This window comes from Vanessa atalanta, chromosome 15, assembly GCF_905147765.1.
Source record: "Vanessa atalanta chromosome 15, ilVanAtal1.2, whole genome shotgun sequence".
Taxonomy (NCBI): domain Eukaryota; kingdom Metazoa; phylum Arthropoda; class Insecta; order Lepidoptera; family Nymphalidae; genus Vanessa; species Vanessa atalanta.
This window is the reverse complement of record NC_061885.1, coordinates 4327164-4353263: the sequence shown is the minus strand read 5'-3', so window position 1 is coordinate 4353263 and position 26100 is coordinate 4327164. Positions and strand designations below refer to the sequence as shown.

The 26100-nt window shown below is 30.9% G+C and overlaps 1 protein-coding gene across 6 annotated transcripts; it reads right to left on the bottom strand.

The window, feature by feature from the left end:
• Positions 1 to 691: 691 nt before the first annotated feature.
• On the bottom strand, positions 692 to 20384 carry LOC125069355 (chitooligosaccharidolytic beta-N-acetylglucosaminidase). Of its 6 annotated transcripts, XM_047678827.1 has the most exons (12): positions 20121 to 20384; positions 19915 to 20038; positions 15056 to 15158; positions 14480 to 14689; positions 5244 to 5452; positions 4295 to 4628; positions 4038 to 4179; positions 3478 to 3663; positions 3031 to 3266; positions 1516 to 1751; positions 939 to 1126; positions 692 to 796 (listed from the first exon to the last, which is right to left on the bottom strand). In XM_047678827.1, exons 3-11 carry the CDS (start codon positions 15148 to 15150, stop codon positions 945 to 947), a joined length of 1830 nt encoding a protein of 609 aa, XP_047534783.1. In that variant the 5' UTR covers positions 15151 to 15158; positions 19915 to 20038; positions 20121 to 20384; the 3' UTR covers positions 692 to 796; positions 939 to 944. The 6 variants fall into 6 exon arrangements, with proteins under 6 accessions (XP_047534783.1, XP_047534782.1, XP_047534781.1 ...); XM_047678826.1 differs by having other exon boundaries at positions 19907 to 20384; XM_047678825.1 differs by having other exon boundaries at positions 19911 to 20384.
• Between the last annotated feature and the right edge of the window lie 5716 nt (positions 20385 to 26100).

Below are 26100 nucleotides of genomic sequence, written 5' to 3'. Positions count from 1 at the left end.
TTTTAAACGATTTTTCGCATTTACATTTTTTCTTCCATTATTTTAAATTTCAATAAATAATACATATAATTAATTTACATTATATCAAACTTAGACATTAAAACATTTATATTAAATTGAATTAGTGTTCAATTAATTTAACTTATATTAAAAATATGAGATCGCTCGGGATCTTAGGCAGTAATGACTACCTTTATTGTCTTTTATTTACGTACGAATTATTCTTAAGTATTTTACTTAAATATAAATTGATTTCAGTTTTGGAAAAAAATACAAAATAATTGAGAGGTGATAAATCAAAAAGATTAGTTTTTAGATTTAAAGTAGATTTTAACTTCACATTATTGTTATGAAAATGGGAAATTAATAGTAATACATTTTCTGTGAAATAAGTTAGATGTTCGGGTTTCATAAATAGAGCCCTGTGGCAGAATTACAGAATCGTCATTGATTCAGTAACATCACACTTAGGTTATTCAACTATATATTGGAAATCTTTGATTTCCGTTAATTGTAATAATTTTGGTTTTACTACTTTATATTATTTTCAACAATCTTAAAACCTAATAATATTTCTTATGGTTTCCTTGTCAGGGCAGTTTTACAACGGCAAGATTCTGATAAAATAAGTCTCCTCGTTTCCATGAAAGGCGATTTTTCATTTTCACATCAGACGTTTCGATGTTTTATCATTTGATTTTCGTCACCGCGTTCAATCTGTAGAAATAAGAAAGATTCATGAAATATGAGACGCACATTTAATAAACAACATTATGTAGCGTCACAAGTGGGGGGCGTCCAATGGGGGAACTCCTGGGTAGGAACCCAGTTTTACCATCGAACAGTCGGGGGCTCGCTGCGGCTCGAGTCGGCGAGTGAACGAGCCAACCCGAGGCGTCGGGGCGCCGGAACTGAGGCTACAATTAGAGGCGAGGCTCACGCGGCTACACGCAGCGCAGGTCGTGCTGCGCGCACCAGGCGGGCGCCAGCGCGTCGGAGCGCACGCCGCGCACGGCGAGGCGCGCGCGCACGCGCTGCAGCCGCACCTCCGCCGTGGCCGCACCGCTCGCCGGGTCTGCCCACAGCCGCTCCGCCACGGCCGCCGCGCGCGGCCACACGCGCGTGTCTGCGCCGCCAGAGATGACCACTTTAGTGTCGTATTCCGCGCGACGAGTGTCGCGTGTGGTCGAAATTTCGCGCCCAATTTTTGGATCGTTACTCGACCATATTATCTTGGCAAACCGACCAAACGCTTTTGCTTTTATTAAAAAATTACTAGTAAAATATTTAAAATATAGATATACATAGTCGATATACATCTATAACCTTGTATTAATAAAACTTAATAAAATATTAAAAGGTAAATTGAATAATAAATTTTGGTTAGATTAGATTTAAAGAAACTCCTTTATGATATAAGATTGACCCATATACAGTATATGGGTCCATAGGTTATGCAGTTTATATTTTTATAAGTATAAAATTATTATAATAAAGTTTAAATAAACATCTCACCCAACGCTTGTGAATCTACATATTCACTCCACATGGCGACTTCTCCCCCCAACATGTTGGGATCGCGTGGCAAAGTATGGGCGTACATTCTCCTCCAGTTGGAGTACTTGGTGTTCCCCCAGAATCCGTGGTCCAGGTACCAGATGTCCTTGGGAACGGATATGGTCTTGTAGCCCATCCTTATTAGTTGCGTTAATAGTGAACTACTTATTGGTTCCCAGACTTCTATTACATATCTGTAATTCATACAACGCATTTATAGTCATTGGGTCTATAGCCATATAAATAAAAACTAGTGGGTCACCCGCGAAACTTCGCGTTTATTTAAAGGATTTATAGGAATTTCGAAATATATGAAAGATTTTGTTTTGATTTCATTTCATTGTTTACTGCAAGTATCTCTCATTTTCACTCATCTGCATTTGGTGCCAAGATTATAAAACTTTATTTAAATGAAATTTTTAATGTCAAATAGTATACATAGATAAGTTAGAATTGGAGTTTCTCTAACCGACCAGTATTTTCCGTTCTCTATTTTTTTTTAATTTTAACTATTTAGTTAATTGCAATCAAGAATCATCTTTATTTTTCTGCACATCTACGGCTAGAGTTCTTCAAAATGTGCAGCTATCGTCCCATAATCACTGGGACAAAAATCGGCTTTCGCTATTAATATATAAGATATAAAAATACACAACAATATACTTGATGTCAGGGATAATCATAAATCCTAACACCATTTCTTATAGGTACATTAGTCATATATTACATAGACGAAATAATCTATACGCAAAAATAAGCCATTTACGGATTTTTGGATTTCGTCAATGGGAGATTTACGTCCCATTAACGGGCTCTTATTTGCTTATCAAGTAATATTTGTTCTATTTCTCAAACGAATTCCATAACTAACTTCATTATATTCTTATCATGATAAGGTGAAGTAAATTAGTTCCAGTTTCAGTTCCATCATAAATGTAAAGTTTTAATGCTTGTTCGATTTAAAGAATTATAGCGTTATATCCTCTTTCAGTCGGAGAAGGAGGAAAGATTTGCTAAGCCCTTCTATATTATGCACTACAAACAGTTATTGATAGTTTGAAATTTGTTTACACGAATCCATTACAAATATTATATACTAATTCATATCTCGATCATTGATTACGCTCAATCAATATCAAAATTGTTTTTCGCCTATATTTTTTTTACTCCTCCCTTGGTTGAAATGGAATATACCTACCTGGATGGCAAAGGGTCAACAAAAGTGGGAAATGCCCCTTATAATATAATATAGCATTATTGCAATACTATGTTTTATATACCGAATTTAGAGACAATAATTCTTTCGACAAATTTACATACAAAATGTTAAACAATAACTAATTATTATAATAATAATATATGATAATTTAAGAAAGGCAATTTTGATATTACGATATTTAGAAATCACGGCGACGATAATTATTTATCAGGATTCATTTTGTTTATGACCGCTGATGATTGAAAGTCACTTACCGGTCTTTATTTAAATACTTCTGTATGCGATGAGTCTGCGTGAGTTCCGAAGACCAAATCATGACAGGCTGCTTTTCAGTTTGCCCCACAGCCGCCAGTTCCTCATCCCATATCTTGAGGGCAGTTTCGTGGAACTCACCCCACAGTTTGATGAAACCTTCCACGTTTATCTCGTAACCTTTGCTTTGCATGTAAGAAGTTATCTCTTCGGAGGAGTTCCAACAGTTGAAAAATACCTGAAGGATAATATGGTGGATCAAATTATTTTTGTCATATTACCAACCCGAATAACTTTGATCGGAATGTCTATACATTATAACTGCTCGAGTGGATAAATTACTGAAATCCCAGGTAAGGACTACTGTCCTATAAATCCAAGTAAACTTCAAAAATATGAATGATACATTATCTTATAAAAAGAAAAGAGAATTATTAACAGTAATTAACCTCATCCCCTCCCATGTGGAACAAGGCAGGCTTAGGTAAGGTTTCGGCCAAGTCCCGGTAAAGGTCTCTCAAGATGCGGTACATGGCGGGGTTGGCGGGGTTGAGTTGTCCGCACGGCGGCTGAATGCACAAGTTACGCCAAGTTTTAGCGTTTACGCACACAGCGAGGTCACCGAAGCCGTATTCCTAGAAATACATTAATTTCACCAATTATTATTAAAATATTCCTTGTTGATAAACAAATAACATTCGCTGACTGCGGTCAGCGAATGTTATTCGTAACAGATTTCATATATCCTATACGGTGAGTTGAAACTTTCTACAGGAATTCCTTTTTTACTAGATAGATATTCCCGGCATGCTAACAGATAATCCAAATTAAAATAAATGTTGATTTGTGCACGGAACTATCAATTATGTGACTAATTTAGCTTATCAATTAAAACATCTATAAATTAATTCGTCCTACTGACTGTTCTTGATTTGGATGTAGTAACATTGACTTTTCCTTTAAATTTGGATAGTATTGAGTACTAATTACAATTACACTTAAAGCCTACCTTTCCCCACTGCCAGCCGTTTCCTGCGTGCGCGGGCGAGTCGATTTCAATGACAACCCTAATTCCGCGCACTCGAGCATAATTTATGAACTCTCGGACTTCATCCGTTGAATATATCTCATAAGCAGAGTACGCACCATACCTGAAAATTTGATTAGCGTAATTTTCTATGCGTGTATGTCCTTGCTATTGTTAAAATTCACGTGAAGTATTTGTAAGTGCGTTCGACATCGAATCGTGGATTTTATTCATTTTACCTTGTAAATTGAGGGACACGTTTTGATTCCAATGGAAAACTATGGGAATCTGTAACGTGCCAGTGGAATACGTTCATCTTAACTGTTGCCATGGCATCTACCATTCTCTTAATATCGTCCATCGGAACAAAATTTCTCGATGTGTCCAGCATGAAGCCCCTGTGTTTATACACTGGCTTGTCCCATATTTTAGCTCCGGAGACCAGACGAAGGCTACATTTGTATTGTTCGTCATAATCTGACTTATCTGCTGAAACCAATTGACTAAATGTCTCTAGACCATGACGAGCACCAAACACTGTTTCTGCAATAATATGGATTACGGCGTTTTTCTCTGAAAAAGACGAAAATAACAAATTATTATTAAATAAAACAAATTTTTATCTTTTTGGACCAAATGTTTACGTTTACGCCCTGTTTGAGAAAACCTATTGGACTAACACATGTGGTATCCGAGGACGGGATCAAGCTTTATTATTAAGTGCTAAATGCTTTGACATGGAATTAAAAAGCATTAGGGACAGAAGTAGTGGTTTGAGTTTGAAATGTCAAAGCGTGAAAGCGGTGCAAAAATTTGTCATTAACTCCAATTTTATTTTTGTCCTATTTGCATTACAAACACTTTGTCCTTGAAAAATATAAATTTTTTAATTGCCTTCACAAGTAATAGGTATTAAAAAGGGAAACGTCTGCTAAAACAGTTCCAACATTTCACGTAATTTTCAGTTCATCATTTTATAAAATGTGATAAACATTTTATAAAATGATGAACTGTGTTTTATTACTCTAAGTACTAATTAAACATACATATCGTTATTTTTATTGTTACGGAACAGTTATGCTGTTGTCGTTATTAGCAATGCAATGACAAAATTAGTGATGACAACTCTTGAAATGCCGGGGCTTATGTCATCCGCACATTAAAGTACCGCCATTAAAAGATTCTAACCTTTACTTTGCACGTCCAAGCGATATTGCTCATCTGTTTCCCAAGTAATGTCCAGATCGGTCGTCTTCACCGTGATGTAAACAACAACAGGCGTCTCGACGATCTCGGTAACGTTGCCGTCACATTCGTCGATAAGGTTCTGTGTGGTAACTTGCGTCATCTTCACTAGGATCTCGCGTGTTTCCACGGGTGCATTGCTGAGATCAAATCTGCGAAATATTTTTAGAAGTGTTACTTATTTCTTCATAATATTACGTTAAATAAATATAATATCTTATAATGTAATAAGTTGGATTAAAAAAACTATATAACATATTATTTATCACATTATTCACGAGTCGAGGTGGATAACGCACCAACAATTAGAACACGCGAGTCTTACTTTAAACTTGCGGATTTAAGGCTTCGTAAGCACCACAGATATTTAACTCGATAGAGCCGCAATAATAAGCTCTAAAAAATATCTTCAAAAGTGAAGGAGATCCAGTGTTGTAGATGTGAAGTAGATGCAGTGGGCATATACATGCTGCTATTTTACTGAATAATATTTAATAAAATATTTATTACATATAGTATAGAAAATATTTTTTGTTTTAATTAATAACGATTTAATTATATGAACATCAAAACATAAATGAGCAAAATAAACAAGGATGATACTGCTGCCAAGTATGGAATATTCGATTAATAAAATCGCAGACGATGGGCGTCGATAGTCCCGACTTGGCAATCACGATTTGCCTGTCAAATAAATGATCAAAGATCTCTTAGGTCGAGTAACCGTTATCACTTATAAATCGGTCGTTCACCCCGGCAAAGCAATGCCAATTTCCACAAACGCTAAGCAAATGTCATATACATACATCAAGAATGGCGATGACCGGTGACCTCATCATAATACATCTCAACATTGATATTTGTTTACATCTACAAACTTGCCTAGAATATTTACGATTATAGCTTAAGTTGTAAATGTTAACTGCGGAAACATTTCACAGTCATCATAATTTGAGATTTAATAATTGTTTTGTTTTGTAAGATATAATATTATACTTATACCTATTTTCATAATCCTATAATAAATAATATCATCACATAAAATTTAACAATTAATTATGTATCATTGAGATTAAAATAACATAGTTATGTTTTGAAGAAAAATTAAAAAATAAAATCGTCGTCTTATGTAATAGACTTCTGTTTAGAAACTATAAGACAGACAATTCTAAAGAAGCGTTGGCGTAATGTAAATATTTCTGAACGCCATAGTTAGCCAGTTTTATACTATTATTTTATATAACCTATTCTTTATACCCGTAACATTTACCTACACTATTCAAAAATCAGTTTTATTCTTTAAGCCTTGCTAAAATGAAGATGTACATCTTAGTTCGTCATCAGATATGGACACAATTTTTAACGGAGACAGCCAACTATACGCTATGGTATAGTCCACAAACACATTCCTCATACACAAGACGATGGGATAGAAACCCGAGACCGCCGGAGTGAGTTCAGGCGCAGTACCGACGACTTAAAATGCTCTCCGAGTCATTAAATTACAAACACTACTAACTTCTTTATGCCATTGTATAGAATACCGCTTATACTAATTAATTTATTAATAATTAATTTATTATGTTTGATAATAATAATAATTAAAATTGAATGAAAACAAATCTTATTATGTATGTTACCAAAAGATGATTAGTAACGAAATATAACAACGAAAATTCTGAAGATGAATTTCTTAATTTGCGGAACTAGATTAAGAGATTCATTTATAAGAGATATTCCTTTACAATATGTATTATGTTTGATTTTTTTTTTAATATGAATCAATAACGGCAATTTCTTTTTTGTTTTATGTAATGTCATATTGCATAAATTACGTTAAATGTATTATTTTTACGATAGAGTCAATACCTTTACTACAAGTCAATATATGTATATACATACAAAAATATGTATGTGCACGCGAATAAGTCACACAGACAATTTATAATAATAATACACATATGAATAAAATAGTATTGTTAAAAGGTAGGTTCTTTATTGTATTAATACACGTTCATTACACCGTATTCATTGCACACATCATTCCGTTATAAAGTAATTTTAGTTCTTTATTATAATTTCATCGGACAATGGAAATTACGTTTTGCTGTTGTTGAAAAGGAACTGAACCATAATAGATAAAATACGGCTAAAAAAAACCAATAAAATTATAAATTGTACGTTGATATATCATATTCGATTCTATTATACACACGGACGTGTATGTCTGTCACGCTAAATTTAGCCCACAAGTCTGTGTAGTCGTTGGATGACTCCCAGAAAACAAAATAAAAAGTTTCATAATGGCGAGCCCTTCCAAACAGGGATCAAGAGAATAACCGTGCATTGACCGCTCAAACGGCTGGAGCTAATGATCAAAACAGTCTACGCTATATTTAAATATATAACGATACAACGAATACACGCAATGTTATCATCGTTCATTAATAGTAAAATATCGTATCTAGAATGATGTGTACGCCGCTGATAATAAAAACTGATTATTTTCTAATGTTTTTTTAATGAAAATCATGTTATTAGTACATAAGTATCGTAACTTCGTATAGAGTAACTTCAAAGTCGTGAACGGCATCAAACAGTGATTTCTCTGTTTTTGTTATCATTGATTAGATATACAAACGAAGAAGACTTCAATCATTTTACAGTTTAAAATCAAACTTAATTTTTACATGAGGCCTTATGCTCTAACAGTAGAAATACGTTAGTATGTTCGATAAATCAAATTATCGTTCGTAAATTTATCGATCAAGTTTTATTTTATTACATTAATTCAAGCATAAGGATTTTGATTATTACATTTATGACTTTGCGGATATGTCGCCCGTGCCTTTGGTGTAACTTTAATGTGTATTTTTTTTATTTTGAGTTTGCGTGCATGATTTTTTTACCAGGCAGTATCAAATTTTGAACGTGCATCTTTTTTACCAGCCAGTACCACAATTTAGCTTTTAAGAATAATATATGCTTTAAATCAGTAATTTGCAATATAAATGTGAAACATAAGATTTGAATCATATTTTTAATGCAGAATTTTGTATATACATATTAAAATGTTAATGACCTTAAAATATCTACATACATAAACAGTAACTGTTTATTTTTTATTTATTGATAGTATATATATATATTTTTTTATTTATTAATATTAATAAAATAATTACTTGTCCCATTGGATTGTGTACACTCACAGAGAGAATAGAGAGTGCGCAATGCACATATACCATACGTATTTGTTCAAACACTCGTGCACTATAATAGATCTAGCACAGTTGGCTAGCATTGATGAGTTAAGAGATCATCAATTATACTAGACCACGGAGGTCGTCAAAGTTTTCATATAATATTTTTTATATTTTAAGTATAATTTTAATTAATTATATACTCCCAAATCTCAACAGATAAATTACAAGGCCGATATATTTATAATATATTAGAAGATTAATAATAAAAGTGTTTTAAAAATATATTATTTATTTATTAGAAACCATAAGCAAATAATGCACTTGTATATATCATAACTTATGAATAAAATTACAATTTCCATGTACTTATTCTATGAGTACAAGCGCCTGAACTAGGCCGAGCCTGTGTCTCAGACGCTATTCTCTTCTGATGAATTGAAAAGTTAATCGATTTTTTTATGAGTAGCTTATTTTACAAAATAATATTCAATTATTTGTGATTTATTTTTATATTTTGCTTTGATATGGATCATAACACAAAATAAGAGACTATCGTAGAACAATGGTTAACTTACGTAAATAATAAAATAGTCAAATTTCGCCCACACGCGTTACCAAGAACATAGTGCGTAAACATGACGTGAAAACTATCTGGCGTATATAAATATAAATAACATGGCGTATAAAGCTATAAATATATCAAATAATCGTGTATCAACCTTGTGGTTGCAATAGTAGCCGTTGTGACGCAAGGAGTGTCACGGGACTTAAAATAAACAGACGGACGGGAGACACCTGTATCATTATATCGCACACAGCTCATATGTGTGTGCGTGGTCAAAATACAATGTAATATTATGGCTGGTTTTACGAGTCAAACATACATAAACTGTAATATGCCATTATAGTGTAAATTGAAATTCGTTTTAAATATTTAATTGGTAATATAATTATTTTATATAAATTGCGTAATCAAATTATTTTATATAAATGAGATTATTCAAAGAATATTATATTTATTTTTTGAGTAAAATAATGATATTTAATGGTCAATCGTTATTGAGATAAGATAAATATAAAAGAAAAAAGCAATTTTCTATTGCAAATACTAAGTATTTATTATATTTTGAGTGAGATAAAAAAGAAATAAAATACTAAACTCTAAACTGATGTACCCAATATTTTATTCCAAGGTATATATATACATATATATATATATATATAGTTATTGGAATTGCTATACAATATATTTTCGTGTATGTACATATTTTTTAACACTACACCTAATAATAAATCTTCTTTTCTATCGTTTAAATTTTTATAGTAAGCAAAATAAGTTCATAATCAGTGCAATCACCGCAAATCGCACAAGGTTGAATCAATAGAATATTGGGTTAAATGAGTAATTTAAAACATTAACTGGAATGATCATATTTCAAGAACGTCATATCTCGCCTACATATTATCTACTCGTACTCATAACATGCGATGCTTGTGTAAAAAATGTTTGTAAACTTATTTACAAACACAACAAACAATTGTAGGAATGTTTGCATTCCATTGCATCTTTGCATTAAACTGCACACTGAATTCAAAGATAATAAATAATAAGATCGCCGTCTAGAAGCTAGCTTATGACACTATTTATAGTGAATTTATAAAGTTTTGAGTTCAAATACCGGGTCAGACCAATTTAAAGTTATTTAGTTTTTAAACAAGAAATTCTCATAAGTTCAGAGCTTGGAAGTTTACAGTGTTTACACTTCCGTGCTTCGGAAATAACGTAAAACCGCTGGTCTTGCACTTAAACTCTCCTGTAGTATCGGATTGCCATTTCTTCGATTTATGAGAATAAAGGAAAAGAGTGCACTCTGCATGCACTTATGTACACTATAATCTTCGTTGGATGATCACTGTTTAGAACGGCCGTATCATAAGCCAAGAGGACATTATTTCATTATGTATAAGATAACTTTATGACATTCAGTTATTTTTTCCGTTTTCGTTTACCTGATTATCATCGTGTGAAACAATGATGACGTCAACCATTGTTTGGTGCACTGATTGATCTACTACCTACCTGTTAGATTTAGTCACTGTATATGTAATGATCACAATAGAGCAAATCGCTAATCATTTGCGAGAACTGATATATAATTATAATTGTGTATAGAAAGGTTCAAAATCATAAAGTGGTAAAGGTTGTAGGAGATAATATACAATCCGATTTCAAAAATTATTCTCCAATATCTAGGACGAACCTTCAGACTGGATAGGCTGGTTGTCTAAATAAAAGTGGTTAAAATTAATTTTAAAATATTAAAGAGGCAGAACAACATCTGCTGGGTTTTGCTATTTATTTATATTTTAGATACTTGATTATAATATGTTTATAAATCTGTATCTTACGATAACTCAAAATAACCAAGATGACTGCAACTATAAAAAATGTGTCCAAGAGATTCTGATTATAGTTATTTACCGGTTCCAATCATTTGTTTAATTAATAATGAGGTTTGATATGTGGAAAATGAACGACAGGACGTGATTTCGTCGACATTAATAATAACAATATTATGAGTATTGATCGAGCAGTGTTTATATTTTCGTATTATTTATGCATTGCTAGTATAAATTAAATTACGAGATACGCGATAAACGCTTCAAGCCATTATTAACGGCGTTTCAATTTTCCACAGAAACAAATCACAATGCATTGTAATGTATCAAAAATAGTTTTTTATCTTTCCGGCATTGCGTGCTAAGAGGGAACTGTGAAACAAGTGTGAACAAAGAACCGTATCTACGCTAGTTGCACTATGAATATCTTATGTACAGAGTGTTCTGTAAGTGTAGAGTTGAGGTAGCGTGATTAAGACTAATCCTTTCATGTTTAACTATCAATTAACGCAAATTATAAACTTTTTCTTTTTGTCATAAATTACAAATATAAATATGTTTCAGTATTAATTACTGTTATGGTTTTTCTATGAAAATATTAAAGCGTATTATTCTTAGTTTTAAAATCGCCGGAATTGTTCCTTCGAAAAATTTTTTTACGCCTAAGTAAAAGGTACAGTTTTACATTAGACCAACACGATGGGTCACCCTGTACAGTGTAGAAAATTACTAGGTTCACTGTTCAATGTATAATGTTCGTGCGTAATACAGTAACAGTTAAATCATAAATAAACCAGGCTCAATTATAAGAAAATGGTAAATAAATTATTACTCGCATTATGTAGGCGTCACGGGTGCTGCCTTGTGTTGCCAAGGTTATGTATAATTTATAGAATGCTTGTACACAAAACTTTAAATAAAAAATATACATTATAAATATGTAGGATGATGTTGGTAAAAAAGTTATTTAGTTTTTTTAAGACTAACTGCTCCACGCGTAGACCTTCTTGAAAGAATTGGGCTTTAAGATGTTTTTTTTTTTTGGAATCATTTTAATAGTTCTATATATATTAGTTAGAATGAAAGAAACAAATTTATCGGCTTCATCACATTAGTCTAGATTTCTCTTAAAATTAAAGTATATTTCTTATCATATAAATGAGAGACTACTTTTTAAATGAGTCATTTTTGTTCCAAATGAGCGTTCGGCAACGCTTTAAAGAGATCAACTATCTAAAGTCTACCTCCTTTAACAGCTTTCTAGGTTAATAGTGTGGTAATTATGAATAATTTAAACAGTCATTTAGATAAAAATATTTCGTTAACGACATACATCGAGATGGATCAATATGCTTAAATATACACTTGTATTAAACAATAGCTTATACATAGAGTCGTATAAAATCATCATACATTACATTGCATTAGCAGCCTGTAAATTTACCACTGCTGGGCTATGGCCTCCTTTCCTTTTGAGGAGAGGTTTGGAGCATATTCCACAACGCTCCGATGCCGGTTGGTGGAATTAACAAGTAGAAGAATTTCGTTGAAATTAGACACATGCAGGTGTTACGATGTTTTCCTTACCGTCGAGCATAAGATGAATTATAAAAATTCAGTGGTGCTTGCCTGGGTTTGAATCCGTAATCATCGGATAAGATGCACGCGTTTTAACCACTGGGCCATCTCGGCTCATAAAATCATCATTGTATCATAATGCCTGTTAATATCCGTCGTATTTAATTGCTATCAGGCTTTAAATTATATTATTGTGATAACGTTTGTTTTTACGATCCATCCATATTATTTTATCGAACAAATGGACATGCGACATATGTACATATATATCCTTTTTCAATTTACATAAATATTTGCTCGTATATATTTTTGTTATTTTTTTTAACTGTCGTATTAATTATTGAGGCAAATGTTACTCTGTTTACAAAAAAAGTTGTATAATAAAGTACATTATTTAAAAAATAGTAATCTTAGAAACTATCAGAGAGATTTGAAGATTTTTTCCTAATTAGCGAAGCAATAACCACAAATGTGTGTGTATTTAAAAAACAGGCATGTATAATTCAATCAACGCCATAAATAAATCGATTATTTCCACCTTTTAATCTTATTTTCTATATATGCATATTTCAAGTCAATAAAAATATACCTATATATATATTTTTGTAGCAAATTCGATCATCGTACGTGAAATTTTTCTCGTTGTTTTTTTCTCATAGTTTTCTCATAGATCTCATAGTTCTTTTTTTTAATTATACCTATACATTAAAACTGTTAGAACGTATAAATAAAGAAGGCAACGTATGAAACAATTAAATACAATACTAAGGTTTGCATTCGTGCAACATTTTTATTATATATTATTTTATCGCCTGATATAAACTCTGATTCAGCCGAGGAGTTATATGAGTGGGTCAAAGATCAAGGCCTGATATTTATTGTTGCTTATTTAAAATACAAACATGTATTGCAATGCCTGTTTTAATTTGTCAATAAACAATTATTTGATACAACTCGCATACAACTCAAATGGTACGTTGCAATAGTAGACTATATACGAAGACGTGCCCCTCCACGTTAAATCATAATCGTGCCTTAGTGTGTGTGCTCGTGCTTACCAGATGTCGTAGTGTGTGTGAGATGAATAACATAAGAGTAGAAACAGCAAAAATTTTATAAATTACATTATATTTGCAATAATTAAACGATCAAATTTAATCTGGGGAGACGAATTAGACTTACACCATGATTCATTTTGATATTAACTAAGTTCCAATTGTTAACATCAAATATATTGGCGTTCGGTAATAATATTTATCTTATCATATACCTTATAACATATTTGGGCTCTTTTTCATATATGTCAACAGATAAACATAGTTTCTCGGAATAGATTGTCAATATCATATATCACTATAAACATTGTTTATTTCGATTGATTAGTACAACAAAAAATATTCTTGCTATTTAACGTAGGTACTAAATGCTATTTAACCTTTGACTTCTTACATTGAATTAAAAAAAATTGTAATCCACTTATAACTTGGAGAAAATGACGTATTAACAATATTCTAATATTCAACGATCTCCAAAAAAAAACATTTACTTAATTAGTTCTCCGTCATTGTAATTATATTTAAGTATAAAAGTGGTTCATATTATACAAAAAAAAAAAAAACATTTCTACGAATTACTTGCATTCCTATTTACCGTACAGTCAAGCGATTTGCTTTTCATTAAAATAGATACAACAACAACCCAAGACACGTCAGAATCGAACCTAAGAATTTTAAAATGCAAATCGGTCCGTAAACCGTTACGCTATTGAAATCAATTATGAGTATGATTTAATGAATTTTTTATCATATTATTTTCTTAATCAGCATCAATTTCTTATCCACCAAGCTTAGGTTTCGAAAGAAACATAAACGAACAGGTCCAGTCAAGATGATACGCAGATAATTCGTAACGGTTTAACAAAACCTTTACAACCAGAAGATGAAATAGAAACACGTTTATTGAGTATGAAAATCGTTACTACGCTATGTTAGTACCTACCTTAAATAGTTAGGGTGTATCTTCACAGTCTGCATGCTCAGGGCAGCGGTAACGGGCCTAGGCCAGAGGCCACCGAACCTGCCACAGACAGTCCTGCACAGATCGATGCTGTCGTAGGTCAAACTAGACACGTTCCCACGACTGCCTGGCTGTGGACGCTCAGATCGTTGGCAGCCCGCATCCGGAACGCAGTTGTATGTCCATGTGGGTCTAGGAACAAATAAATTGAACAAACTTTGGTTATTTTAAATGCAACAAACTTAATTAAAATTATGATTCAATCATTTTCACGGAAGATATTGGATGCTCTATTTTACCTATTTTATTAAAAGGGAACGAAAATAGCTTTTTTTTAAAGCTTAACATTCATTTGCACTTTAATAAAAGTTCAAAATCATCATTTAAACTTTTATTAAATTGTGGTTGCTTTATACAAAGAGAAACCTAATAATAAACTAACTTTCAAACAAATAATTCTTCTTATTTATGTATGTAATAAAACTCGTCAAAGCGTCAGCTTCTTAAGCCCCACTGGATACCTTTTATACTAATAAATGAGATGGTACTTAAACTTACTCATATGCATTTGTCGTCGGATTGTCGATGGAATTGTCGTTACAGCTCACCAAGTGCACAATTACTACGACGGCAACTATCCATCGTCCGTCCATTTTTGTAACTAGAACAGATGTTAAATTTAAATTAATTTAAATAAATATTTTCATCGAATAAAAGAGTTATTTAGAATAGCAAGTAAATACAGCCTTATAAGACTGACGGGCTGACTGACGTTATTATAATGAAACATTGTCTTAACGTTAATAAGTACGCTTTGCGTATTCATTTAAAAAAGTAACCCGAATTCTTGCATTCAAGTTATTCCGCTACTAGATTGTTATAATTAAGTTCGAATTTTGAATTAAAAAGAACTAATTCATTTATAAATTAATTAAGTATAATCGAAATTATTTATAGAATAGTTACTATACTATGTTAACACATATTTCACGACCTTTTGGACTATCAATAACGATTGAGCGAATTATACTAGGATGATACAGAAAAAAAAATCAAATTCTGCACAATAATAACATGCATGTGTGTGTGCAAGTATGCATTGAAGCAATTGTATTTTATTACATCAAATCCGCTAAAGTTTTCCTTGTTCTTTGTTATATCAAAAATATGCATAACTCTAGCATGATTATATGCTGAATGTATTTGTGACCTTTAACGTTGTCTGCGTTACTTGATCGATTAATCTACACGGCAAGTTTAGACAAACCGCGGCTCTGTATCACTTTGAAACTATACGATTTGAAACTCGTGCTAATAATAACAAATATTTTATATTTTTACATTGATGTCTAAAATCTTAGTAAAAAAATATTAAGATACAGTAAGAGAGGGAAATGATTATTTAAAAAAAAAAAATTGTTAACGTCTTCAAATTGTATTTAAACGAAAACGATATCCATTATTATTTTATTCAGTATTCAATTTGATTATTTTATTAATTGCTAGCTGGGTAGCTAGTAATTAATCACGGCTTCACACGGGTACATTAAGGGAAGATGCATACCTATTACAACTTTTAAATCAAAGGACAAACATAAAAAGAAACATTCTCATTTTTTTTCGGCTAGGAAAGTTGAATTTATATTATTTTATTATATATTAAGTTATACATATAAGCCTTTATCTTAAATCACTCTATTTATTGACGAAACCCGCAATAAAATCCGTTGCGTAGTTTAAAAGATCTAAGCGTACTGACGGCAAGAAGCGACTTTGTTTCATACTATGAAGAGATACAGTAAACGTATAATTTGTACAGAGATATACACGTATGCGACACATTATTATTTAAAACATTAATTACTACATGGATTTCAATGAAAAAAACATTAAATATGACCACTATAAAAATGAATATTTTATTTATCACATTAAGTAGCATACTGTACTCCGTTGCGTGCGCTGGCGGGAAATGTTATCGCTATGATAGTAACGGTGGCAGGGCTACGTACTGGCACATCTGATTGGGAATCTACTCATTAACTATTCTACTAACAAACAATGACACTTATGTATAAATTAGATTTTATTCTGTTCCATTTTGAAAGTGGTGAACTAGATTTAATTACTTATATATGATTACCAGTAATTACAGACACGACGTACGCACGTAACATCTTAGAATCTTTAGTACCGTCAATAGACAGTGTAAGGAGTGATTTGTAATTATTACAGTGCAAAAAAGGGAAGATCATTATTTACCATTATATAAGTTCGATATCAGCCTTTTTTTAATTTGTATTTATAGAAAATAGAACACGATTATATTGTGTGTTTTCGCAATGACACTTCCGCACGCAATGTTGACACGAATATATAATATGTTAAATACCGTAAGTGAACGCATTATAATTTCCCGTTCTTCGTTTTTACATATAATTGTTACTGTTATATTTAAAACAGTTAACAAATTAACACATAGTTCTATAATATTCAAACATTAAAAATCACAGGTTAAGAGAATGGAGGATAAGAGGAAATAAAAATCTACGTATATTTTTACTTATTGTTAGATATTTTTTAAGATAATTTGTAATTACTATACAAGTTCTTTGTTCTCATTGTCCATTTTTTGAATTAATAAATATATATTAGTAACTCACCGATGCATTTTTTTTACACATCTGTCAAAAAATTTGCACATAACATCAGAAAAGAGGTTGTAATCAAAAACAAATATAAATAATGTGTCAATATAATATTTTGTTAATTATTAAAAAAAAATAAGGCTAAAGTCCGATCATTCTTTAGCATAAGCAATGAAAAACAATATCTATGTAACGTCACTATTGTATACATTATTTCAATAGTTTCAGTATTAAAAGCAAAGATGTTCCGGTCGATTGAACATGATTATACAGAATGCTTTTTTTTGTTTTAACGATCAATTTGTTTTATTGTTAAATACGTTTGTGATATTATGCTTTGTATTTTTTGTTGACGATACATCGTTATTTTGTAAAGAAAGCTAAGTAAGTTATAACAATGTAAACTAAGCATGTATAATGGAATCCACATTTATCGTCCTCAGATTATATTGATACTACTCTATTGGTATATTTTCATAAAATTATGTCTCATGGCGTTTACTTGTGGATAACGCTATAGATATTGAAACGGCTTATTTATCTGTTTGCTAGGTATCTGGTCTATTTATAGGCATAGAATCTGAGACTACCTTCGTGATGTTTTTAAGAAAGTAGTAAATAGTTGTGTCTCAATATATTTTCAACATTATTATCCGCAACGATATTGATTATTTATTTTTAAAGAAATAGTTATACTTATTGTATATAATATATATATATATATAATTGTATATATATAAGATTTTAAATAAAAAACAAGGTAAATATCCCGTGTCAAACATTTATAGTAATTATTGTATAATTACGAAAAGTAAAAATAAACTACAACACCATATTTCCGACTTCGCAAAGTCAAGAAATCAGATTCTGGCCAAGGCATTCGTTTCTATAACAAAATTCCGCAGCTTTTTTTTAAAACTGTATTTAAAGGTAGAGCTATATTGAAGGAAAGAAACTTATGTTACAAAATATTAATAAATTCGACGTATTACTCAATACACGATTGTAAATGACAAAATAGTTTCGAGTTATTCTGATATTCACGCAGGATATAATAGTTAAACTATACCTATTTAATTAACATTCCTGTAATTTATTACTTGAGAAAGAATAACAATTGAGTCTCCTGTCGATTATACTCGGTATAATGTGCATTCCGTACATTTAACATAATATAAAAATTGTTGTGATTAGATAAATCCTACTTGAATAAAGCATATATTAATTCTATAATTGTAACCTCATTTTAACTTAACTTGTGTTCATCCTGTGGTCGAAACTAAGCTACAATCATCATTGAAATTATAAGAAAAAAAAAACTTATTTCTTATAGCTTTTTTCATAGAAGAAAAAGTTATTGAAGTATTTAGTCTTTGCCTAATAGATAAACTCTTTGGAGATAGGTATAATTTTTAAGCTATTAACTATTTATGCCTAGACCTAATCGTATGTAGAAAGGAATGTTCAAGGAAATGATTTCGCCTATCAATCATATAATTAACGACCACAACATGTATAGTGAAATTCAATTTCAAATAAAGCAAATAACACGCGAAATGGATGCGTTTAAAAGTTTAACGACCCCAGCAATAGATTAGCTTGTATGCTATTAAAAAACAAATATAAATAATGCATTACCCAAGGCGACATTTAAAACTTGATAATTACGAATAATATTGCAAATTATTTTAGACATTTTGTATTAGTTAATCTATTTGTAATTTATTACTTAATCTTAATCTAAAATAAAATTCATTAATCTATAACTTAATCTTAATCTTTTTACTTTTTACTTTACTTATCAAATTAAATTATCTTTTTCAAATTAATTCAATAGTTTTGTTACGTACTTTTTTATCAGGAAATTGAATAATAATAATGATATTTCTTTGTAAACAGGATGATTAAATCCGTGAAATTAAAACCTTTGCTAATTAACTGAAATAAAGTTAAGCAACCTTCATATTTACAATTTGTATCGTAATATACTCATGTTATCTGCGTTTGCTTTACTTCTCATTTAGTTGAAATTGGGACTATTGCTGATAAGAATAATTCTTTGTCTAAATTAGATTGGATAATTAGACATGGTTTTAAAAAAATTACAAGTTCATAGAAAATACTTATAAAGTTCAATGTTTTGACCACAAATTAAAAATCAGAGCTGAACAAACTTACATTAAAAAGAACAAAATATCATTCTTATTTTATTATTAATTAAAGTTGGCCTTAATGATATATAAAAAATAGCTTCTTAACAAATACATTTTGTTTTATTTTCATAATTTTACTGTTTTAGGCTTGGACAAATGGTTTTGATTATTTATTAAGCGAATTTATATTTTTACTTTATAATCAATTTAATTGTCATAGCTTGAAAAATACTGTGTGATTACTAAAAGAGCGAAAGTTTTTTTTTTTATACATAACATTTGGTTGCTTGTAAATAACTAATATGTACATAATTACAATAAAAGTTTAATTTATAACTTAATAGCTTTTAGTTGAAAATTTTTGGTATCTATTTAAGTATTTTTTTATTTTCATTTTCAATAGGGTTTTATTAGTATTTTTTTACTATCTCGAAGAAAAGAACTTGGTATAGATATATGCAAGAATCCCGTCATATTATAAATGATTATTTAAAATATATTTATACCAAGAAAAGTCAAAATTTTAATGAAAAATTAAATTAAAAATAAACGACAAATTGAATATATTAATATCTATAATATAATATATATATTAATATCAAAAATACCTACTTACTCTTATTACTTTAGTATTTGTTCTGAAACGCTATGTTGGAGAAATAATATTGGTTAATGTGTGTTTTCTAGCACACGAGTCACACAACTATCACTTTCGGTCGGTGCATTATAAACTTCTTAAGCTGCAAATTGATTTCCAATCACATATTTTTTATTTGTTCTGAAATATTTATTTTTACAAAACCCTTTTTATAAGTTCATAACCTTGTACCGCAGTATCCTGCCGAGAAGGAATTGCTTTTATTTTTCACGCAAAGTCGCACTAAACCGGACTGCACTTTTTGTTGTTTTATATAATGTTTATTTTGTTTTTTTTTTAGCGATAACCACACTGGCTGTGATCGCGGCGCGGTTCGCGTGGAATATGGTCTGAATTTTGCTTGGTAAGAATTTAAGTAGTTAATATTGTTGTAGTTTAGCGAACGCTACTTCGGCACCATTATCAGACGTTGATGAAGGCGCGCACACGAGCGTAGGGCGCGAACTGCTCTGATTGGATGACTTGCGACGATTTCTCGGCAGCTCCGCTATTTGGCGGGAGATCTGTGTCGTAATTATGTAACAATGTATGGTCAATTAAAAAAACTACTATTGTCTTCCTATAAACAGCCTTTAACAACAAGTTCAATATTAAATGCGTTTATAACAATTGATACGATATTTTTATTTTATTTATGTTACCGAATGGACATCATAAACATTATTGTATTTACTATTTATGCTATGTACGTATGGAAAACACAAATATTTATTGACATTTAAATTAAGAACTTTTAATAAATTTATTAATGTTGGATTAATTAGATCGTAAAGTATATTTTTTCTTTTTTTATTCACACACATTTCTGACTTATGATTTTCTGTAAATAGTATCTGTATACTGTCGCCTCTAATGCGAGTTTAATTGATCTAATAAGGATTATATTTATAAGTTCATACCATGATATAAATTGATCGTACGCACGCAATAATAGTGCTGATATGCGAAAGATTTATGCTCTTTAATTCTTCATGGTATACAATCAAATGCTACATGATAATTCAACACTTAAGTAAATTTTAAAGGTGCATAAAATATATATAATATGATTAAAAAATCTATGTTAAGATTTCTTTAATTGATCGGACTATATAATATTAGAAAATAATCTTTATGAATAATTATATTTCGCCTTAACAATATTTCGACTGACATACATACGTTTAACGTGATAGCAATTTAGCTGTGAGTTATAATTTGAAACAATTTACGCACATCATATACTAGTATATTAATTGAGACTATTAGTCTTAAAATGTCATAAATAACGCCGTTTGAAATTCCATCTGAGATTGAAATATGACTGTGCTGGTACCTATTCTAGTTAAGATCGATTTTATTAATAGTCGAATACACGAATAGCCCTTCGCTTTCGTGACGTCAACGACGCCGAGCCAAAACCACTCCTGCTAGCCCATATAACATAAACTGTCCATTTATTCATCAATAACGCTTAAAAATCAATCGCATTCATTTAAGACGTATTTTTTTATAAATATGTGTCCAAATTTTTCAAAAAGAATACTCTTTCTACTTTTACATATTATTATTTTATAACCAAACTTATGATGAATAATTTGCAGAATTTAAATATATATTACAAAAAAGATTGTTATAAGAATTTATTTTTTAAATATTTTTATTGGTCAAGATGAACTGAAAGGTTCATGAACCTTTTTCTGATTATTAAGTCGTACTTATAATATTTATAAGTGTCACAACAATGCTAGGTAATTGGAATGACAAAATACATGGGTAATAAAACATGATCAATTATCCTAATAATAATTGATTCTCTATATATAACTTTAGCCATTCTTATCTTTGAAACTTGACATTTTCTGTTATTATTTAACATCCGAATCTGTATGAATCGATAAGGCAAGTTGCCTTATGTTTATTCTACAAACATGACCTAAATTGGACTAGTAAGCATTTCTTAATTGTATGCGTTAGCTTTGATTCTTATTTTGATATGATATATGACATATACTAAGAACTATCATAAAACACGAAGATTACATGCAATAAATGCGATGGATAATAAAATCACTTACCTGCTATCTTTATCTGAAAGTTATATTTGTAATGACATTATTCCAATTTATAAACAGTGTTTACATATATATTATGTATGTACATACTGAGATAATTAATATGAACCGAAACTGATTACTAATATTCATTTAAAATTATTGTCAGATCTCTAGTTTAAGGTTGAAGAACGAATATTTATTCTCCTAATACAAATAAATCTCCCACGGGAGACTCCAACGATCGACCATCCAAAAGCACGGTTTTGTTGCCTCAGCGCCCGCGCCCGTCGAACGTTAAACTTTACACCGACATAGTTGTAATTTTTCTCCATGTATTTAGATTAGTATAGAGTTTTTTTTTTGTAATTATTTCAAATATATTTCATTAAGAATACAACGAAAATTATATTCCTACTTACAAAGTTCTTCTGAGTTCTTTGATCTTGCCCAACACAGTCCCGTTAGCTGCATTCGACGTGGGAGTAGTCATGGTGTGAATCGCCATTGTCTGATCTAAATGCGCTTGTGCATGTTGACCCAACTAGCCATATACAGTTAGAATTTTATACAAGTCAGAATCTATGAAAACTAATACTTAAATATTTATTTACATTAAGAAAATAAAAAATGCTTGTTTATATCGGTGTATGAAATAGAAATATACGGATTTAAATAAAAATATATATAAATGTATAAATGTAATTAGTTATTTATTTAATACTTTATTACTACTAATTCTTTAATACTAATACTTCAAACCCAGACTGATTTATTGTACAAAAGACATTTAATGCTACAAACATATTACGGAAGTGAAAAAAAGAACAATAAATTGTGCATAAAGAAAAACATATTAAATATAAAGACTAATTACATACAAACATTCATTATATATACAAAAAAATATAAATTCTGTATGTGTATAAAAGTACAATCACATTATCAACATTTGCTTTCAATTCAGTAAAATAAAACATATTTGCATATGGATTTTTTTCATCTTACGGTATCATTTCAAATTCCGTTCTCTTTTACAACCTCATTTGTTCGGAAAACATGTAAAGCTGTTGGCCGAGATCCTGCGCCTGATCTCTCCGACCGTGTCAGATAGCCGACCGACGCGGACGATCATATTATGAGGGTGTGGGAATAGAGAGTGCTTCTGTTTTTATGTTCACACTTTTGCAATATTTATACTTATCCTGTACACATTACCGTCTTCACCATAGGGCACATAGGGCATGTGCCCATCCTGAGAGGGCCCCGAAGAACCAACAATTTCCTTCACACGTTTGTGCTCACGTTGATGTATATATTCGAAAGTGATATCTGTGTAAGAAATAACTAAAATATTTATCAAAAAAGGCTATAAAATAGCCATAAGATTGTACAACCAATCAGATTCCTACGTATTTACGAAAATTACCGCACCGTTTATTGGAAACTATACTTAAGGCCTAACCATGAGCAAATTATTGGTACAAGGTAGTAAATATCTACCAAAAGGACCCCAAATTCATGGGTGCCCAAACGGCCCCAGCATAGCTTGAGACGGCTTTACCTGTACAGTCTATTGGCTAATTTTTGAGATTGGACACCGAGTCCGTAATCTCAAGAGTACATCATCATATTTTCGGTATAGTATAAAATATTTCGAGTTTTTTTATAAAAATAATAAGTTAATTAATATATAAAATTCTTATGATATGATTTTTTGAGCGTAACAGTATCTAAGATACTTTATAAGTAAAGGGCTTATTTACTTATTTCAAATTGTGTTCCTATACACTTTACAATATAATGAAATGAAATTCGTCCGAAATCTAAAATAAAAAATATAAAAAGTCAATTACATTGTAATTTTATGGTGCCTTTGTCTTTCACAAGATGAAAGTTTCAAATTAAAAAAAAAATACAGTCTTATTCATATGCCATTCTCATACTGCATGTATCGCAAATAAGTAAAGATTGGACACACACGGACTTGTAGTTAAAACGGTTGTTAAGTGAAAGTAAAACAGCGAAAGTCTTGTACCTAACAGTATCGTTAGTAGAATGGCAAGCATTCAAGAATACTATTTAAAATGTAAAATAAAAACTTTGGCATATTGTTTATCATGTACGAACTATGAAAATGATGGATATGTTTATTTTATTTGATAAATATATTGAACATAATATGTAGTTCTGTTTCCCTAACATTTAAAAAACAGTCGGACTGAATATAGATGAATGCGCCTGATTATTAAATGACAGCAATTTTATCTATTATCACAGATTTTATAATTTAACGTAAGGAAAAAAATAACGTAATAAAAAAAATAAAAAAAGGAAATATTTTTCAGAGTCTCGATTCCTCTTCGTGTAGATAAATTATAGGTTACTTGTGATCTGTGGTCTACATTTGCAGTGCGGGAGCCTTTAAGACAGGGATTTTCGATACCTAATGTATTAGATTAATCCATGGAAGAGATGAATCTTTTTCATTCCACCCAGTTTTAATCACCAAACGCTCTATAGCGCAAAGCAACTTTAGCATTTTAAAATGGAAAGCCAACGAAGTCCATCTTTGATCTTCAGTTATTTTGCAGAATGCTGTCCGAGGAATCTTAGAAGACGCTTCCAGTATAATATCTAGGCTAATGATGTAATAATTTCTAGAATTTACTGTGGGATACTAAAATATTATTGTTGAATGGACCACCTCTGAATCGCTTTGAAAATATTTCTATAATATGCTTGATCTACTCGTATTTTAGGAGATTTGTAAATTATATTATACCTAATGAAGATCTCAATAACTATTTTTTATTTATGTAATTAATCGTTAACGTAGTTCTTATTAATTATGGCTAATGTTATGTCTACTATTAATTATATAAATAAATATTTCGTTTCTTAGGCAATAACTTACACAACTTACTCGTAAATCTGCTACTGCGTCTATTACCTTTTAAAACGTTAGTATCAAATAATAAGTAATAAAACATTTTTTACTTTTCTGTAAGGCTATAGAAAAATTCTCTTAAGCAGCCCAGAGTTCTTTAAAAAGTAGCCCAGAATTTGATAATTGATATTGTTTTCACTCCTTTAGTCCTAAATCTGTCCTTCCGGTCGTTTCGTATCGCCTATTGAATTATGAGAATAAATTAGTACAAGGATAGAGGGTGAACTTGGGTTTGACAGGGCCGGATCTACCGTATGGCTTTTTGGGCTTCAGCCCAGGGCCCCATGGATTCAAGGGTCCCCTAGCTAAGTCAAGTCAAAGTCAAAATAGACGATAATGCGGAAGAATCCATCATTCTATTTAATTAAACAGATTGTATGGCTTACAGCCCTGCGAATCCTGCAGTTAATCAAACCCAATCAATTAATTTAATACAAGTCGTACGTTCAGGTGTGTTTTAAGTGCCCTAAGTAGTCTTAGCCCAGGGCCCTCTAAACTCAAGGACCAAGGTCCTCTGGGGTTTGAGCAAGTACAGAGAATAATTTCTCCAGCACCATTTGCTAGTCATGGGCCATAGGCTAGTAGCCGTAGAACCTATATAAAATTGCAAATCGGTGTAAATTTGATATATTATTAGTATTACATTCTACAAATGTACTAATAAGCATATCATTTATAAGAGCGACACTCATAGCAGCTGAAAACATTTGTTATTGTTTAAATATTTGTTACAAAAGGCCCTTAAATGGACTCTCAACATTTGGCTTGCGTCTCAATATTTGGCTCGATGACTCTGTAAAATAAATCAGCATCATACAACAATAATACCTATTTCAAAAAAACCTTCTGTGTTTCTAATTATGTCAAATTATTTGTTTGTTCCATTTGCTGTTGACACATGTGGCCCTTGGAGTAATAGTGTAAAAAGCTTCCTTTAAAGTACAACACCTCGTCTTATTGCCTCCACTGGTGACAGGAGGGCTGGTTGGTTTTTTTGCCCAGAGGATTGGAATTGCGATTCAAGGTTGCGATTTACAGACTTAAGGTTAATAATTCTTATATAAATAAAATTTATAATAATGTTTCAAATAGACGAAAAGTACTTATAAATGACAACACTGCATTCATGTCACATGTCAAGATATAACACTGCACTGCCAA